Below are 19,722 nucleotides of genomic sequence, written 5' to 3'. Positions count from 1 at the left end.
AGGGAATGTCCTGACATCATTATTTTAGTTTAGACTGAGGGAATGACATGTTGTTTAAAGGATCTCCGTATCTGTCAGGTTAATCTTATCATATTACAGATACATTCTACTTTAAGTATTGCTTACAAAATCAAGAATATATAGATATTTTTTTGTTGATTTAATTACAAATAGCCATATTTAATTTTTTATGTGCAGTTATTGGAAAAACTTACTTCTCTTAATTACATGCATTTCAGTTTCACTTCTGAAAATCTCCCAGGCTCTTCTTTGAATAGTTCACTTCTTTTACAATTGCAAAATCAATTAAACTTCATCCTCTAAATGTATCATTTAGGCCATTAAAGAGGACATAGAGGACTCAAAGTCTGAACTTGAGGAGGTACGACAGACCGGAGATCAGCTGATGTCATTGTGCGGTGAACCAGATCGTCCAGAGGTCAAGAAGAACATTGATGACCTTGACACCAACATGAGTGAGATTGAAGCCGAGTGTGACAAACGCTCCAAGACACTGGAGAATGCTCTCAACAAAGCTGTCCACTTCCAAGATGAACTCATGGTATGATAGTCTCACGAAATATAATACATTTAGGTTGTAAAGGAACTGATTGCTTGGGTTAGATTTTATTTTTTGTGTTTACTTTTTTATTAGGTCATCTGACCCGAAGGGTCAGGATAACATATAGCCATCGTGCTTCGTCCGTCGTCGTCCGCCGTCCGCCGTGCGTCGTGCGCCGTGCGCCGTGCGCCGTCCGCCGTCCGTAAACTTTCCACATTTCAATCTTCTTCTCAAGTTCCACCAGTGGGATTAAGATGAAACTTGCCAGGAATGATCCTGAGATGGTCCTGACCAAGTGTTGTTATTTTTCGGGTTGGTCCAAAATCCAAGATGGCCGCCATAGCCGCCATTTTGAAAACACATTTTGAACTTCTTCTCAAGTTCCACCAGTGCTGTTGGGCTGAAACTTGCCAGAAATGATCCTGAAATTATCCCGACCAAGTGTTGTTATTTTTCGGGTCGGTCCGAAATCCAAGATGGCCGCAAAAGCCGCCATCTTGAAAAACACATTTAAAACTTCTTCTCATGTTTCACCAGTGCTATTGAGCTCAAACTTGCCTGAAATGATCCTGATATGATCCCGATCAAGTGTTGTTATTTTTCGGGTTGGTCCAAAATCCAAGATAGCCGCCATAGCCGACATCTTGAAAAACTCATTTTAAACTTCTTCTCAAGTTCCACCAGTGCTATTGAGCTGAAACTTGCCTGAAATGATCCTGATATGATCCCGACCAAGTGTAGTTATTTTCCCGGTCGGTCCGTAATCCAAGATGGCCGCTGAGGCCACCATCTTGAAAAACACATTTTAAACTTCTTCTCAAGTTCCACCAGTGCTATTGAGCTGAAACTTGCCTGAAATGATCCTGATATGATCCCGACCAAGTGTTGTTATTTTTCGGGTCGGTCCGAAATCCAAGATGGCCGCTGAGGCCGCCATCTTGAAAAACGCATTTTAAACTTCTTAAGTGAATACAGTGCTGTTGGGCTGAAACTTGCCTGAAATGTTCCTGAGATGATCCCGACCAAGTGCTGTTATTCTTTAGATTGGTCTGAAATCCAAGATGGCCGCCATGGCAGCCATCTTGAAAAACACATTTTAAACTTCTTCTCCAGTTCCACTGGTGCCATTGAGCTGGAAATTGGTGAGGATGTTAAGGAAGGAGGGCCAACAAAGTGTTGTTATTTTTTCGGCCTCGTAAAAACTTTGACATGGCAGCAATGGCGGCCATTTTGTAACATGATTGCGCAATCATGGTTTTCCTGAACAACACCTATTTCAAACTTCTTCTCAAATTCCACCGGTGGGATTCAGCTCTAACTTACCAGAAATTATCCTTAGATGGTCCAGACCAAGTGTTGTTATTTATTGGGTCGGTCAGAAATCCAAGATGGCCACCATGGCCAATAGTGCCACTATATACTTGCTACAGAGAATGCATACTACAATAATATAAGGGTTTTAATTTAGAGTCAGATGACCGTTAAGGCCCCTGGGCCTCTTGTTATTTTTGTTGTTGAAAAAAATGCATTGACTATTGTCAGGAACTGAAATGTACATATCAGGAGAAAGGTAGATGAGGAATTGTAGAGATTGATCTTTGTATTTTTTAACGTCATTTTCGGAGGAGTTGTGACTACTATATTATAACAAAACATTTTTTATCCTGTTCAGAAATTGCTGGTGTGGCTCCAGAAGAGGGAGGTCCGCATGAGGGAGATGGACAAGGTGGGATCTGACTTTGACACAATTAAAACTCAATGGAACGACATTAAGGTAAGGGCACTTAACTCTGTGTGACTCAGAGATAATACCCCAGGTCATCAGTACATACATACCTATAGGTCCTCACAGGACAAACAACATATATGTCTATTTACGTATTCTGTATCTGTTATAAAGACTTATATTGACCTGAACATGATTTCTGTCTACTTTTCACCATTCCTACTTCAGGTATTCAAAGCTGAGGTGGAACCCAAGCAAGTAGAAATTGAGTCACTCAACCAGAACGGCAATGATATGGTCAAGGAGACACCTTCGAGTGACCAGGCCTTAGTGGTCAAGGAACCTCTGACCTCGGTCAACAAGCGCTGGGACGGACTCCTAGAAGGAATAGCTGAGAGACAGGTGAGTTATGTACTATCTTACTGTCCAATCAACAGGAAAAATGTCAAAAGATTATTTATTTATTTCTCATGTCCTACTGTCATTCTCAAATGGTTCTGACATGTTTTCCACAGCGCAAACTCCAATTGGCCATGTTGGATGCTGGTCAGTTTGAGCATGCACTCAATGAACTACTGGCATGGCTGGACAAGACTGAACAAACCCTGGACGAGACGGAGTCTTCTTATGGCGATCCCAAACACATCGAGATAGAGCTCTCAAAACTCAAGGTAAGGGGGTCATACCCATTATCTATCTAAACTCAGGGTAAGGGGGTCATACCCATTATAGATCTAAACTCAAGGTAGGCTCATGTACCAGGTCAAGGTCAAACCCAAAGGTCAGGTAGGTTATCTGTGTATTGCTTATTTTACCCTTTAAAACATCATGGTAAAGAATTGTATGATGAGAGATAAATATCAAGATAATTATATAAATGTTGCATGTACAATAACAATTCTGTAACACTACATAAAGCCTCAGTAAGTTTGACTTATCTGTGACATTTCTGTTTGTAGGTTGTACAGAATGATATAGATGCCCATAAAGAGAGTGTTGACTCTGTCAAGGAGGCGGGTGCACGCGTGGTCGCGACAGAGAAAGGCATGGACACCCCTATCAAACGTAAGCTCAGTGAGGCCAACGGAACATGGGGACGAGTTCAGGACAAGTGTGACAGGAAGTACTCGGAGTTAAAGGATGCTCTCAGAGAGGTAGGTCAAGGTCACTGAGGTCAAGGTCACTGATCAGGAAAATCATGTGGATTTCCTACTGTTAAACAAATCAAGCCTATGTTTTCACTATTTGCAAAAATAAACAAGTAATCTTGGATGATTTATAAAAACAATCTGGTAAAAATATTTTTGAATAGCTACTAAATTCATTACATAATTGTAAGGCAAATTGATAAAAGATCATTTGAAGATGTGATGTTATCAATAAATCATTAATGTTGTTACTTACAGGCCAAGCAGTTTACAGGGGACCTTCAGGATCTACTGGTTGTACTAGGGGACCTTGAGGGGAACCTCATCACAACCACCCCTGTGGGGGGCCTCCCAGAGACTGCTCGGGAACAACTCGACAGATTCATGGTATGGTCACTATATAAATTACATCTGCTTTTACGCTTGTTTATCATTACTGTGCCAGTATACCATTATAGTACATTTTAATTCATATGCATTTTGTTTTTATGTTTGATCAGTTTGAGTTGTAACTAAGTTATATGGAAATGGTTTCTTGTTTGTAAATGTATCTGTATATATCTCTATCTTACCTATGGATACTCTATATATTCTGTACTAACAGTATATAATTACCTGGCATTTTATCCTTTCATTTATATATTGTCATATCCTGTCTTCATATTCAATATTTTAAAAATAAGGTCATTATAGAAATAAACCTTTTACTCAAAATCTTCAATTTTCTGCTCGATACTAAACAGATCTTTGAAAATTATATAAAATCATCTTAATTTCTATTTTTCATTTGTAAAGTTTTAGATTTCCATGTTAACATTACCTAAACATAAACCTTGTCACTGAACCAAGGTCAAACACTGTATCTGAGGTCATCACATTCTCACAAACTCTTTAAATCTGTTCCTGTCTCATGTCGGGCCCAGCCATTTAGCATTCTGTTAGAATATCAGCTATTGGCTGAGAGTAAATGTCTATATATGATTGGCTGAAAGTAAATAACTATGATTGGCTAAAAGAAATTAACTATGATTGGCTAAAAGTAATTAACTATGATTGGCTAAAAGTATTTTTTTCTGATTGGTCTGTAATAAATGACCTCATATAGAGTAGTGTGAGACCTTGTGTTCAGATGAACTACTGAGTATCTGTATATCTGTGTTGTTTTGTATATCCCTCAGATTGAGGTAAGAATATATATCTTATACATATTTGGTTCTGGGGTATTTCTCTCATCTTCTTTTGAAAGTCTAATTTAACTCTTGTTTTTAGGTTAAGGAAGATACAAATTGTCCAGAATACATGAGTTGGTCAAAATTTACTCAAATTCTCATACCCAGTGGTCATTAAAGACAATTATTTATTCATTTGTTTATTAAAGTTAATTTCATTTGAAACTAATAATTTTACTGGTTTATTTTGAGAATGAAAGTCTTACTTTGGTCTACACCTGGTAAGTTTTACTTATCAGGAACCACCTGGTAACCTCCAGGCTATATGCATGCAATGTGGAGAAATAGAGAATTAAAGTCAAATCTACCTAATGAAGCTGAGCTTGTGATCACCTTACAATTGGACAATTTGTATCCCTGACCATCCATACCTCATCACCAATCATGTCTGCCATGTCTGTGGCCGAGGAATTTAAATGGATTTTATATGAATACAATAAAGTATGAATTGGAACCTTGTTAATCTGATTATTAGGATATTAGGGGAGCTCTGTAAATTTATGAGATCACTCGGAGTATTGAATCATTGTGCTCCTTATAGAAAGGTATCGAAAACAATTATATATGAGGGTAATCTGGTGTATGTGAGGTTTGTATTTGTCAGGCAGTTTGGGTAAAGAAAAGCCCCCCCCCCCCCCCCCCCTTTAAAAAAAAAAAACAAAAAAAAAACAATGGAGGGGTAGGTGGGATGGAGGATGGGAATGTTTTTTCCCATTGCTATTACCTTTGGGATTTACATTTTAAGAAAGCAGAGTACAGCCACCTTATGTTACCGTAGTTGTTGGGAGAATGTTAATCCCCCTAAACAACAAGAAGGACTCCATCTTCCTCAATATAACTCTCACACACCATTCAGATTATCATTTAGTTTATAAAACTTTCCACCAGTAATGAGATAGTGTACTAACAAGGTTCCTCTGTACTTATTTAGTGACACCTAGTGAACTTTCTGATAATTTGCTGACTTTAAATCTTTAAGGATAATGTGAAATATTATGTTTGATTCAATATCTCATTAAAGAGATCAATGATTTGTTCACCATCTTTCTCACACCCATCATCCATATTATGGATGCCATAGCAGCCAATCAGATTTCTCCAATCGTTGTAATAATGACCAATCAATATTAAATAGTTCAAACCTAGTTCCTTCTTCACCTTAACAAATTTAGAGTTTGCATGTCTCACTGGGAAAATTAATAGCTGTAAAATTTCATTACATGACCTTTGAACCCTGAAGGCACACACATGACCTTTGAACCTTGGTGATGCTTATCACATGACCTTTGAACCACTCCGGACACAATCACTTGGCCTTTCAGCCATTCGGAATGCAATCACAAACCCCTTGAGCTTTGGTCATTTAACTGAAGTATTTATAAAGTGACATTAGAAATAGAAAATGAACAACTATTTATCATTGTTTATAACTTTAATAAACAACATCAGCTGTGAGTAGCTTTTACTACAACACTGCCAACAAATATGTCTGACCTGTTAATACACAATCATTTAGTGTTACTATTGGTTTGGTGAGGTGTTCAGAGAGTTGTTATGGTTACCAGGTAAATGTCCAGGTTCACTACCATACATTTATATAAGTCTAGAATGTCTGATACAATAAAATACAGTCTCTGTTTATATACCAAAATCTATCTGGTAACCTGTCACTGGGATCATCAACTTGCATGTGCACAGCCGTCATTTCGTGAGTTCTCCGTTGACCTTGACAACGTTTATGACCTTGAAGGCTATCTGTATAAAACTAAAAGATGTAATGAATTTTCAACACTCATGAGTGAAAGAACTTTCAATATCCAAGTGATATTTAAATTACTTACCTATTTAAACAACTATCCGAACTTTTAATATACCCACATGACCTTAATAATTCAAAATAAAAATGACCTTGAGATTTTTCCCTGGCAGCACTTGGTATGACCACATTTCTGTATGTAGCCAGAGGTTGTGATAACAGTTAGTCTCCATTTATTTATTAACAAACTGAAGTTGTTGTAATAACCATTTCTGACTACCATAATTACCCTGTAGATCTAGACATGAGTGTTTTCTATTTGTGTCTGTATGTAGACTTAGATATGTCGGTCACCACTAAATTATAACATCCTGGGGTCAGTATTATTGTAAATATGCTGTCCACCAGTGCACACACAGTGTAAAGAACCATGCTCATATCTCTTACATTGTAGAATGAAATTACGATATATAATCTTAAGATATGAAATGTTTACCGGATTAAGTATGTCATAACAAGTATACCAGATTTGTATATGCTGAACATGATCTTTTCCACAAAATGTGCAACACTTTAAAAAATTGTGTTAGAAATAATGAAATTTTCCAAGGCTGAAATTCTTCCATTATGTTTAACCAATGCATTTCACGAAGAACAAAATTGACCAATAAGTTCCTTGCAAAGAAAATTTGATCAATGAAATTCATCCACATATATTGGCTATTTGTTTTACACAGAGTATGTTTGAGGAATTGGAGCGGACCAAACCTCGTGTAGACAAGATCAAAGAGGACGGAAATAAACTACGTGAGAAAAGTGCTGAACCTGCTGCCTCCAACATCCAGCAAAAACTGGGACTTCTACAGCAGCACTGGGACCACATTGGGTCACGTGCTACTGACAGGAAGGTAGGTACCACATACGGCCACGTGCTACTGACAGGAAGGTCGGTACCACATTGGGTCACAGGCTGCTGACAGGAAGGTAGGTACCATATACGGCCACGTGCTACTGACAGGAAGGTCGGTACCACATTGGGTCACGTGCTACTGACAGGAAGGTAGGTACCACATACGGCCATGTGCTACTGACAGGAAGGTCGGTACCACATTGGGTCACAGGCTGCTGACAGGAAGGTAGGTACCACATTGGGTCACAGGCTGCTGACAGGAAGGTAGGTACCACATACGGCCACGTGCTACTGACAGGAAGGTAGGTACCACATACGGCCACGTGCTACTGACAGGAAGGTCGGTACCACATTGGGCCACAGGCTGCTGACAGGAAGGTAGGTACCACATACGGCCACGTGCTACTGACAGGAAGGTAGGTACCACATACGGCCACGTGCTACTGACAGGAAGGTCGGTACCACATTGGGCCACAGGCTGCTGACAGGAAGGTAGGTACCACATTGGGCCACAGGCTGCTGACAGGAAGGTAGGTACCACATTGGGTCGCAGGCTGCTCACAGGAAGGTAGGTACCACATACGGCCACGTGCTACTGACAGGAAGGTCGGTACCACATTGGGCCACAGGCTGCTGACAGGAAGGTAGGTACCACATACGGCCACGTGCTACTGACAGGAAGGTAGGTACCACATACGGCCACGTGCTACTGACAGGAAGGTCGGTACCACATTGGGCCACAGGCTGCTGACAGGAAGGTAGGTACCACATTGGGCCACAGGCTGCTGACAGGAAGGTAGGTACCACATTGGGTCGCAGGCTGCTCACAGGAAGGTATATGATAGACATTCTAGTAAAAATCAATGTTATTGGTAGACATTATAATGAAGATAATTGTTATTGGTAGACATTATAATGAAGATAAATGTTATTGGTAGACATTATAATGAAGATAATTGTTATTGGTAGACATTATAATGAAGATAAATGTTATTGGTAGACATTATAATGAAGATAAATGTTATTGGTAGACATTATAACGAAGATAAATGTTATTGGTAGACATTATAATGAAGATAAATGTTATTGGTAGACATTATAATAAAGATACTTGTTATTGGTAGACATTATAATAAAGATACTTGTTATTGATAGACATTATAATAAAGATACTTGTTATTGGTAGACATTATAATAAAGATAATTGTTATTGGTAGACATTATAATAAAGATAATTGTTATTGGTAGACATTATAATAAAGATAATTGTTATTGGTAATGTTTTATATTGCCTATCTACAGAGAAAGCTGGAGGAGGCTGTGGGACAAGCTAACAGTTTCCATGCCGACCTGAACAAGTTCATAGCCTGGCTGACAGATACAGAACGAACACTAAACAACCTAAATCCTGTCAGTCGTCTCCTTGAACGAGTGGCTGTCCAGATCGAGGACCAAAAGGTATATACTGTCTCACCAAACCAGACCATCTCATATTGGTGTTGCTGTGTAACATTGTAGAAGATTTCATTGGGGACAGTATTCAAATTATTTGTATAGGAATGTTGTACTGATTTGGATGTTCAATATTGTCTGAATACTGTACACCTCAGATGTTACTGTCATCATTGTGGCAATTTTCTTGCATGACCTTATGTGACCTTGACTCTGACATTACAGGTACTCCAGAAAGATGTGAGCCGTAACCGTGAGGTGATGATTGCCCTAGATAAAACTGGAACTCACCTGAAGTACTTCTCACAGAAACAGGATGTGATTCTTATCAAAAACCTGCTATCCAGTGTCCAACATCGCTGGGAGAAAATCGTGTCTCGCAGTGCCGAGCGCACCAGGCATCTAGAGAGAGGCTTCAAGGAAGCTAAGCAGGTAAGTGATTGTCTGAATTTAGGAAGTATTTTCTCAGAAAATCTTTTTTTCAGCTGGCCATGAAAATAGCAAATGTTTTGAATGTTCTTGGAATTGAAGTTGAGAGGAAACGAATGCATCAATTGCTTTGAGAATTTTGCCATGCTAAATCAAACCTGATTTCTTTCTCAGTTCCACACCATATGGAAGGAGCTCCTTGATTGGATGAGAGATGCTCTCCAGACATTGGCCAGTAACCAGCTGGTCGGTAATGACCCAGCAACCATCAAGGCACAGATAGGTAAACATAAGGAGTTCCAGCGAAGCCTGGGTACCCATCAGCCCCTGTACGACAGTGTAAACAGGGGAGGACGAGCTCTCAAGGACAAATGTCCACCAGACGATGTCCCGGAGATTCAGAGGATGCTGACAGAGCTCAAGGCACAGTGGAATAATCTCTGTGGAAAGTCTGTGGACAGGTAAATGTCAAGGGCAAACATGGTCTGTTTGGTCGTTAATTAAAAAAAAAAACTCTAAATTTTAATATCATCCTTTCATCATTATATTGGAAATGATCTTGTTCCTAATTATGTGGGATAATAAATCATATTCTGTACTGCTAAAGAAATCTGGTTATCTCCCTTGTGTAACAAAAATGTCTCCTTTGTGTATCATAGTCTCCTCCCTTATATTTGACAGACAACGTAAGTTGGAGGAGGCACTGTTGTTCTCAGGCCAGTTTACAGAAGCCCTGCAGGCGTTACTGGACTGGCTGGGTAAGGTAGAGCCAACTCTAGGGGAAGACCAGCCCGTCCATGGTGACATCGACACGGTCAACAACCTACTGGAGGCCCACAAGGTAGGCTACATAATGTCAGACTAGTAGGAGTAATCAGTATGGTGCTCTACTTGTAGGTTAACCACTTTGACTTACTCTCTGTCGAAATCATGATGATAATTAGTATCTATATGCAAATTTTCACATTCTGACCCTGACCCCAATCCCGACTCCTCACCCCGACCCGCTAAGCCATCATTAGTTAAAAAAAAAGTTAAACCCTGTATAATTCTGAATCTCCTAACCCTTTAGCCACAAGACATTATTGATTGATTAAGTAAAGGAAGTTTAACCTCTGTTTATCTCTAAAGTAGTAAACATATTAGAGCCATCTGTACATACCTGAACTTTTGGATGCAGGCATTCCAGCAGGAGCTTGGAGCGAGGTCAAACACTGTAGCCTTTGTAAGGAAGCGAGCCATGGAACTGATGGACAAAGCAGAAGGAGATATGTCCCAACAACAGGCTGAGCTGATAGAACTGTCCACAAGCTGGGACCGTGTCTGTAAACTGTCTGTCAATAAACAGGAGAGACTGGAACAGGCACACAAACTGGTAGGTTTGGGAATGTCCCATAGAACTGTCCACAAGCTGGGATCGTGTCTGTAAACTGTCTGTCAACAAACAGGAGAGACTGGAACAGGCACACAAACTGGTAGGTTTGGGGATGTCCCATAGAACTGTCCACAAGCTGGGATCGTGTCTGTAAACTGTCTGTCAACAAACAGGAGAGACTGGAACAGGCACACAAACTGGTAGGTTTGGGGAATGTCCCATAGAACTGTCCACAAGCTGGGATCGTGTCTGTAAACTGTCTGTCAACAAACAGGAGAGACTGGAACAGGCACACAAACTGGTAGGTTTGGGGATGTCCCATAGAACTGTCCACAAGCTGGGATCGTGTCTGTAAACTGTCTGTCAACAAACAGGAGAGACTGGAACAGGCACACAAACTGGTAGGTTTGGGAATGTCCCATAGAACTGTCCACAAGCTGGGATCGTGTCTGTAAACTGTCTGTCAACAAACAGGAGAGACTGGAACAGGCACACAAACTGGTAGGTTTGGGGATGTCCCATAGAACTGTCCACAAGCTGGGATCGTGTCTGTAAACTGTCTGTCAACAAACAGGAGAGACTGGAACAGGCACACAAACTGGTAGGTTTGGGATGTCCCATAGAACTGTCCACAAGCTGGGATCGTGTCTGTAAACTGTCTGTCAACAAACAGGAGAGACTGGAACAGGCACACAAACTGGTAGGTTTGGGGATGTCCCATAGAACTGTCCACAAGCTGGGATCGTGTCTGTAAACTGTCTGTCAACAAACAGGAGAGACTGGAACAGGCACACAAACTGGTAGGTTTGGGGATGTCCCATAGAACAGGCACACAAACTGGTAGGTTTGGGGAATGTCCCATGGAACAGGCACACAAACTGGTAGGTTTGGGGATGTCCCATAGAACTGTCCACAAGCTGGGATCGTGTCTGTAAACTGTCTGTCAACAAACAGGAGAGACTGGAACAGGCACACAAACTGGTAGGTTTGGGGATGTCCCATAGAACTGTCCACAAGCTGGGATCGTGTCTGTAAACTGTCTGTCAACAAACAGGAGAGACTGGAACAGGCACACAAACTGGTAGGTTTGGGGATGTCCCATAGAACTGTCCACAAGCTGGGATCGTTGTCGGGAAAAACTGTCTGTCAACAAACAGGAGAGACGGGAACAGGCACACAAAACTGGTAGGTTTGGGGATGTCCCATAGAACTGTCCACAAGCTGGGATCGTGTCTGTAAACTGTCTGTCAACAAACAGGAGAGACTGGAACAGGCACACAAACTGGTAGGTTTGGGGATGTCCCATAGAACAGGTACACAAACTGGTAGGTTTGGGGATGTCCCATAGAACTGTCCACAAGCTGGGATCGTGTCTGTAAACTGTCTGTCAACAAACAGGAGAGACTGGAACAGGCACACAAACTGGTAGGTTTGGGAAGGCCCCATAGAACAGGCACACAAACTGGTAGGTTTGGGGATGTCCCATGGAACAGGCACACAAACTGGTAGGTTTGGGGAATGTCCCATGGAACAGACATACAAACTGGTAGGTTTGGGGATGTCCCATAGAACAGGCACACAAACTGGTAGGTTTGGGAATGTCCCATAGAACTGTCCACAAGCTGGGATCGTGTCTGTAAACTGTCTGTCAACAAACAGGAGAGACTGGAACAGGCACACAAACTGGTAGGTTTGGGAATGTCCCATAGAACAGGCACACAAACTGGTAGGTTTGGGAATGTCCCATAGAACAGGTACACCAACTGGTAGGTTTGGGAATGTCCCATAGAACAGGTACACCAACTGGTAGGTTTGGGAATGTCCCATGGAACAGACACACAAACTGGTAGGTTTGGGAATGTCCCATGTCAGTATGTGGAAAAGTTAAGGTGTAGATTTATATTCATTCATGTTTTGATTATTAAAAAGTATTCTACAATGAGTATGTGATACTGCATCAAAAACAAAATGTCTTGGAGAATGGTATTGATGATGTGTCTGTACCCCTAGGCTGAAGACTTCCACCAGAAGGGACAGAGTTTGATGGACTGGCTAGCCAGTGCTGAGAGACAGTTGAGGTACAGAGGACCAATACCTGATGAGGAAGCGCCCCTGTTGAAACAGATTGAAGAACACAAGGTAAAACATACATACTTTTCTGACTCGACTCAATAATTGTTTTCTGACAAAGATCTGAATTCTAGATGAAATTATTGAAATCTCTAATCTTTTTGTATATATGTCTGTAATGTCAGGATCAAGAAAGTGAAATAGATATGTGTTTAGCAGGTTTTATTACACAATATGTTATCATCTAAATCCAATCTTTCCACCTCAGAGGTTTGAGGAAGATTTGCTGAGACAAGAAGCTAACCTACGTGAGACGTTGAATATAGGACAGGATATTATGAAGCGATGTCATCCTGACGCTGTCTCCACCCTCAAACACTGGTTGTCAGTGCTGCGAGCACGCTGGGAGGAGGTACACATGCCAATTTTGTTATATTGACTCTAGAAAGTAAAATCAGTATTTTCTATGAGGATTTACAAGTAAATTGAACAAGTGCTATTACCATTCAGACATAACTGCATAAAAAATGGATTTTTCTTTGCCGATATCTGAGTGTAATATTGGTGTGTGAAATGAAAGATATTGACAGTAGGTTAGCAGTTCTGTGTTTATTACAGTTGATAGATATAGCCCAACATGTACAGTCCTCTTTAGGAGAAGTAATTTAATCTATGACTCACAACATCAATCTAACACTTGAAAGACAGAAAGATGTACAGTATTTGGAATGATCATGTTGATTTCCAAACTTTCAGCTGACCGGGATGTGTAAACAACGAGGCCGTAAGCTTGCCGAGGGACTTGCTGTTCTGCGTAGAAATAATACCTTACTTGATGAACTGATTGCTTGGCTAAATGGTGCTGAGGGCACACTGACCGGGCTTGACCAGGAGCCCATTCCAGGGGACCTACAAGTCATACAGGACCTTCTCCAGGACCACCAGGTGGGTGTGGCTATCACAATGTTAATGGTAGCTGGGTGGGGCTTAGGAATGACTGACAGTTGTAACTGCTGTTTTGTCTAGATTTAATTGCTTCCTAGAATATCTGTGACAATGTAGTATGGTGATAACTCTTATATCAACTAAAGAGTAATTAGAAGATAGGAAAGCTAATATTCTGGTCATTCTGTTTCCCTACAGCATTTCCAGAATGAAATGTCAGGTAAACAGCCAGAAATTGATAAACTGACCAAGGGTGACCGACGTCGGACATCGTCCGTGTCTGGGGAGTCACACATTCCTGTACTGAAGGGGCAGAGTGGACGCCACACCCCAGTAAAGACCAGGACTCCCAGGTAAGGATACAGTATGCCTTATATGTGATCTTTGATATACAGTATTTGACTGAAATGTCCGTCACCCAAATCATCCAAGCCTGGATGTTTATTGTCTGAAACATCCTGTCCAAAATACCTAGTCCAAAATATCCTTTCCAAAACATCCTAGTCAGAAATATTCACTGCTGAAACATCTTATATTCCGGCTTTCTAACACTTGGGACCCTGTCTTTTCTCTCCTACTTTTTCAGAACTGTTTGAGCACCTGTGGTTAACTTCATTTAAGATTCTCATAGTAAATGTCAGTTATATAAGTATTACATATTTATCACCATCTTTAGAAAAAGTGAAGCAGACGGTCGCAGGACTCCAGAACCATCATGGAAGAATCCACGGATCGGAGCCTTGTTTAACAAATGGCGGACTGTGTGGTTGATGGCTATGGACCGTCACAGAAAGCTACAAGATGCCCTTGACTATCTCAATGAGGTACACTTGCATAATTAAATCTATGTCAAAAAGATGTATTGTTTGGGAATACCATAAGTAATGTTTTACGTCGCATATATGAGTCTTATTGCCTTGTTAGAAGATCACAAAGCTTTTCTCCTTTGAAATTATGTTGACACAACCAGGGGTAAAAGAAGATTTTACTTGAGTCATTAGATGACTCCTGACATCAAGCATGACATACTGTATGGTTAAGAATATGACATTACAGGCATGACAGACTGAGCCTGTTATGACATATAATGTCATGTATTGTGGACTGAGTCTGATGACAAGATATGATATTACGCATGACATACCGAAACTCTGATGACATAATAAATGATGTCATGTATGGCAGCATGACATTAATTCAGAGTTATTACGCATGACATACTGAAACTCTGATGACATAACACATGATGTGATGCATGGCAGGCTGTAGTATGACATTCATTCAGAGTTATATAACAATGACGTTATATGACGTCATGTGTGGCAGACTGGACATCTGGTCATTATAGAAATGATATACAATGCATGACAGAAGAAGTGACGATGACTTATGACTCGGCGTACATGTAGACTAATATGAAATGTTAACTATTTACTTATTAACTACAGGTGGAGCGTTTGAAGAAGTTTGAGTTTGAGGACTGGAGGAAGAGATACATGCAATGGATGAGACATAACAAGTCACGCATAATGGAACAATTCCGACGTTACGACCGCGACCGTGATGGCCGTGTGTCCCGGGCTGAATTTACCAACTGTATCATGGCTACAAGTATGTTGACTGTCTGAATACGCTGTGATTTTAAATATTTAAGTGTAAATTCAGAAATATTTACCATTGTATGGCACTGCCACTATATAACCCTGCCAATTCAGTTGCGAGTTCACCAGCTTATGAACTGCCAACTGAAATTTGAATTTGAAAATTAAAAAAAAAAATCGCACGACAAATAAAAAATCGCAGATGGTAAATATAAGCATTGAACAGCTTTCAGTTGGCATTCATTGTCAATATGAATGCCAACTGAAAGTCATTCAATGCTTAAATGTACATTATAAAAATTGGTGTATGGTATAATTTAATGGTTTAAGTTTGTAAATCTCCAGGCATTGTTAGGTTAATTCTAATCTATCCAAATTTAAGTTTGTCAAATTATTTTTTTGAAAACATATTTGGGTCAGTTAAGTTAAACATCAGAACAAAAGTACTCACCCTTCTGATCTCTAAGTTGTTTTCTCTGTTCACAGAATTCCCGACATCACAGTTGGAGATGGAGCTCGTGGCCAACCTGTTTGATCGGGATGGCATGGGGCTCATTGATTACAAGGAATTTGTATCCGCACTCCGGCCCGACAGAGAGGTCAGTTTCTGTCAAACTGTCAAATAAGGAAGTCAGCTGATTACTTATGGAATAATGTTTTTGGTTAAAAATACTTTAATTTTATTTCCAATAAAGGTAGTCGTAAATTATCATATTCAGACGATAGGGAAGTGATGGATATAAAATGAGTGTAATGTTTACCATTTGTTTTTATTTACAGCCACAGAAAGTAATCACTGATGCGGAGAAGATCATGGATGCTGTAAAGAACCAAGTGTCCAAATGTACATGTGTCAAACAGTTTAAGATCCACAAGATTGGAGAGGGCAAATACAGGGTAGGTCACGTGATTTAGCACATACATGTAGCTGAAAGCTTTCCATGGTAACCCTTGTACAGATAGCTATGTAAATGTGTATTAGGGCTATGTATGAACAGAATTTATTCTGAGTGGCAATACTTGTGTGGACTAATTGTAAACAATCATTTTGACTTTTAGTTCGGCGATTCCCAGAAGTTACGTTTAGTCCGAATTCTCCGGAGTACTGTGATGGTTCGTGTTGGAGGAGGCTGGGTTGCACTGGATGAATTCTTGGTCAAAAATGACCCATGTCGAGGTAAGTACTTGCCTGAATTGTCTGTCTTTAAGACAAAATATGTAGATGTATAGAGGTGTCCTACTTAGATTCTATAACTTATTTCGCTAGTTACTGTTAATGAAAACTTGAAAGAAAAATTCTGATTTCTCGTATTGTACACCCAGAGAAAACAGTAATGATAATACCATAGTTATTATGCTGTTTATATCCATGACATCATTTGTTGTAAGTTTCATATTAAATATCTGAGAGGCGCTAGGGACTATCGTTAATATCATGACTGAGTCTATGCCCAGTCGGTTATCAACAGTATGGATTTCATCAGAACCATTCGAAAATTTCACTAATTCATCGAGGTTTATGAAATTATATTCAAAATGAACTATCTGATATTTACAGGAGGTTTTATTCTGCAAAGTGAAATCAAGGCTAAAATCTAAAGTTTCTTCAAAATGAACTCTCAAATATTTACCAAAAGTTTGATGTCATTCTACAAAGATTACAGTCCAGTTGTTTAATATCTCATTATCTTAATGAGTTCGTGATCACTTATTTTTTTAAATACGACATTGATGAAATATTTAAAATTAATCGCATAAGGTAAGGGTCATGAACCCAGCTTACAAATTTTGTTTTGAATTTCAATCTTTTGAATATGTATAAGATAGAATTTATTAAGATGATCAGTGTTTTAAAAGACTGGAACAAGAAAGTTATGTTTAAATTAACGAGCATCATATGGAGAAACATGTCATTGGTTAAAGCTGTTTTCATTGTTTATATCATTTTGATAAAATAATCTGCATCCCCACTCACTCATATCAGTGTTCTGAGTTCTTGCATCATCAAAGCGTCATTCTTCATCCACAATGGAAAATCCCATAATATCCTCAAAGTGATTATCTCCCTTGTGTTTTAGTACTCCCATTGCTCACTAGGTGGAGCTGTGATGTACATAAATTTCTCACCTTTACTAACTTGGCTTGCTCCACCACATCGTTACAATTTTAAAATTTTAGGTAAAATTTGCATACTTTATATCAAGTCTGCCTTGTACCAGTTTGAATTGTGGTCATGATTTATTCAAAATTTGTTTTTGTGTATTTTTCATTTCGCTTGACTAGGTTTATTTGATTGAATTTAATGTAAAGCATCACAAAGTTTTATCAGTGTTTTTTGTCTGTCAAAACTTAGAAGTGGTTTTGTGGGCAAGAGGTGGAAAACACTACCTTTCATCAGTTATTTTTTAAAAAAAAATTGGTGTCATTAAGATTCCATCTGCATTTTCATAATCAAACGCCTATATTTTCTATTTTGAAAAAGGAGCAAAATTTATTTTAAAATTAATTTGCCTTTTACTTGATTTTTTCATATCCATTGATGATGCATGTAGCTGCCAAGTGTATGCGCTATGTTACTTCATGTTGATTATATCACAGCGCCTGTGTTCTACCTGCCTCGGCATGTGATAATGATGATAAATATAACCGATACAGAATAAAAAGCTATTTTTACTACTTCAGTTGCGGAATGAAAATCATGTGTCATTAGTCCCATTGATTATCTCCCCTTATCAAATGTTTGAGTTTCTCTTAATTATGTGCATTAATTAACATTTTAATTAAGATGTACTTAGCATACTAGCATCTCATTGGTTACCATATAATCCACCCTACAGACTTTAACAAACACTTTGATTCGTGCCCAGTGTGTAAGTAATTGTAAAATTTTTACATCTCGGGAATTCATGTTTTCATTTGTTTTTCACAAGTTTGTGCGCCCCAAGTTCCACAGCTGAATCACAGAATGAAAATTGAATAAAAAACATTTTAGCTTCTTTGATATGGTGTTTTGAAATGACAGACTTTCACCAAAATTTTGTGAACCAATAAAAAAATCAATCAATCTGTTGATGAATTATTCAAAAATATACCAAACTAGTTTTAATATAATGTTTGAATAGAGTGTGATTCAGCTGTAAATGGAACAGTAGTTTTGCTGGAGCAATGTTTAAACAGTTGAGTTTTGATTCCAATTGTTGTGATAATTATACTGGGCATGCCGCTTTGCTGTTGTCCCCATCACCACGCCATCAGCATGTTCTAACGGTCTCTGCATTCCCATCCTTCGTAGCCATCATATCCATCACATTATCATCTTTAAGCCGTGTTGGATAACTGTTATTTTGTGTATATACAATATATATATACTTTCTTTTCAGCTTTCCAATCAGTCTCTTGTATGTTAGCGTAAAAACTGCACCTTCAACTTTGCTTTTTTCTGGTGAATTTTGTCTTCAACTCTCTGTTTACAGCTATGTAGTGTTTTGTTCTTGATGTTTTTTTGTTTCTCGTCTTTTTTTAATTTGATATTCATACTGTATATTGTATATTTCATCTGTTTTTCTCCACTTTCTCTTTCCCACCAAAGTTGGTTTGCGAAGACGTAATCGGTTTCGCTTCAAAATACAGATACAACCCTCAGAACTCAGTACGTCTTTTGTCTTTATGACAACAGGAATGCTGTTATGCAGATTTTTTGCATCGGAACCCCATTTTGTACAACCCTAATTTATTAATACCTCTGTTCATTTCTCAGCCAATAATTGTGAGTTAGTGCAGCATATGTGTAGCTTCCATCAGTGATGTGTTTAATTTTGTTTGTATATCCCGCCATCTTTGTATGTTGTGCGCTCTATTGCATGATAAATGTGTTTGTGTTTTATTGTTGTTAGGAGATTCTGTATGACAGAATGCGCTCTCACTGAACCAGAAGTTTACAAACCTATGATAGAATGTGTAATGATTTTTCTTAATTGAATTTTCATTTCTGGAATTTAAATAAAATGTTTTGGGTTTGCTGATCAAGAGATGTGAATTCTGGAAGAAAAAAATTATATGGAATAGTTTGATTGCATGAGATGACCTTTCCATGTTCTCTATGAAATTCATTTGACTGGCAGAAGTTGATTCTACTTGGAAACAAGGGTAGGACAGGTTGCAGCTTAGGAACACCCCTGCTTGGACATGGCTATTTGATTATTCCCCTTTCTTTTCTTCTTGTTGTTGAGCACTATTCCTTCTTAATCAAAATTTCTCTCTTTTATGAGAGTTTCTTTAGAGTTTCACTTTCTACTCTTAAATCTGTTTTGTAAGATAAAGATTTTTTTTTTTTTTTTTTAGCATACATTTGCTAAATAGACCAACAGTGTCACTTGACCTTTGGTCTAATTATACTTGAATGTTCACTTCACTGTGACTATTCTATTCCAGTGTCACAGTATATTTAATTTAGACACTTTATGAATATTGATATTTAAGTCATTGATTGCTTCATGAACTATTTCCAGAATGAATCATT

At 39.0% G+C, this 19,722-nt stretch overlaps 1 protein-coding gene across 4 annotated transcripts in view; it reads left to right on the top strand.

The window, feature by feature from the left end:
- LOC117325720 (microtubule-actin cross-linking factor 1-like) overlaps positions 1–19,722 on the top strand; it is a 214,299-nt gene that overhangs the window by 187,087 nt on the left and 7,490 nt on the right. For 2 of the 4 annotated variants that reach the window (XM_033882153.1, XM_033882151.1), the window contains exons 64-85: positions 338–562; positions 2,235–2,336; positions 2,517–2,690; positions 2,804–2,959; positions 3,248–3,442; positions 3,695–3,823; positions 7,159–7,329; positions 8,634–8,789; positions 9,009–9,215; positions 9,387–9,673; positions 9,894–10,053; positions 10,393–10,587; positions 12,598–12,726; positions 12,926–13,069; positions 13,414–13,602; positions 13,801–13,955; positions 14,279–14,426; positions 15,051–15,213; positions 15,690–15,802; positions 15,984–16,100; positions 16,263–16,380; positions 18,793–18,852. In XM_033882153.1, the coding sequence (XP_033738044.1) occupies positions 338–562; positions 2,235–2,336; positions 2,517–2,690; positions 2,804–2,959; positions 3,248–3,442; positions 3,695–3,823; positions 7,159–7,329; positions 8,634–8,789; positions 9,009–9,215; positions 9,387–9,673; positions 9,894–10,053; positions 10,393–10,587; positions 12,598–12,726; positions 12,926–13,069; positions 13,414–13,602; positions 13,801–13,955; positions 14,279–14,426; positions 15,051–15,213; positions 15,690–15,802; positions 15,984–16,100; positions 16,263–16,380; positions 18,793–18,852 (3,493 nt within the window). Of the gene's footprint in view, positions 1–337; positions 563–2,234; positions 2,337–2,516; positions 2,691–2,803; positions 2,960–3,247; positions 3,443–3,694; positions 3,824–4,614; positions 4,621–7,158; positions 7,330–8,633; positions 8,790–9,008; positions 9,216–9,386; positions 9,674–9,893; positions 10,054–10,392; positions 10,588–12,597; positions 12,727–12,925; positions 13,070–13,413; positions 13,603–13,800; positions 13,956–14,278; positions 14,427–15,050; positions 15,214–15,689; positions 15,803–15,983; positions 16,101–16,262; positions 16,381–18,792; positions 18,853–19,722 lie in introns of all 4 variants that reach the window. The other 2 variants (XM_033882154.1, XM_033882152.1) reach the window with 2 other exon arrangements.

Source organism: Pecten maximus, chromosome 4 (genome assembly GCF_902652985.1).
Source record: "Pecten maximus chromosome 4, xPecMax1.1, whole genome shotgun sequence".
Lineage (NCBI taxonomy): Eukaryota > Metazoa > Mollusca > Bivalvia > Pectinida > Pectinidae > Pecten > Pecten maximus.
The sequence above is the reverse complement of the archived record's forward strand: the minus strand, read 5'-3'. Positions and strand labels throughout refer to the sequence as shown.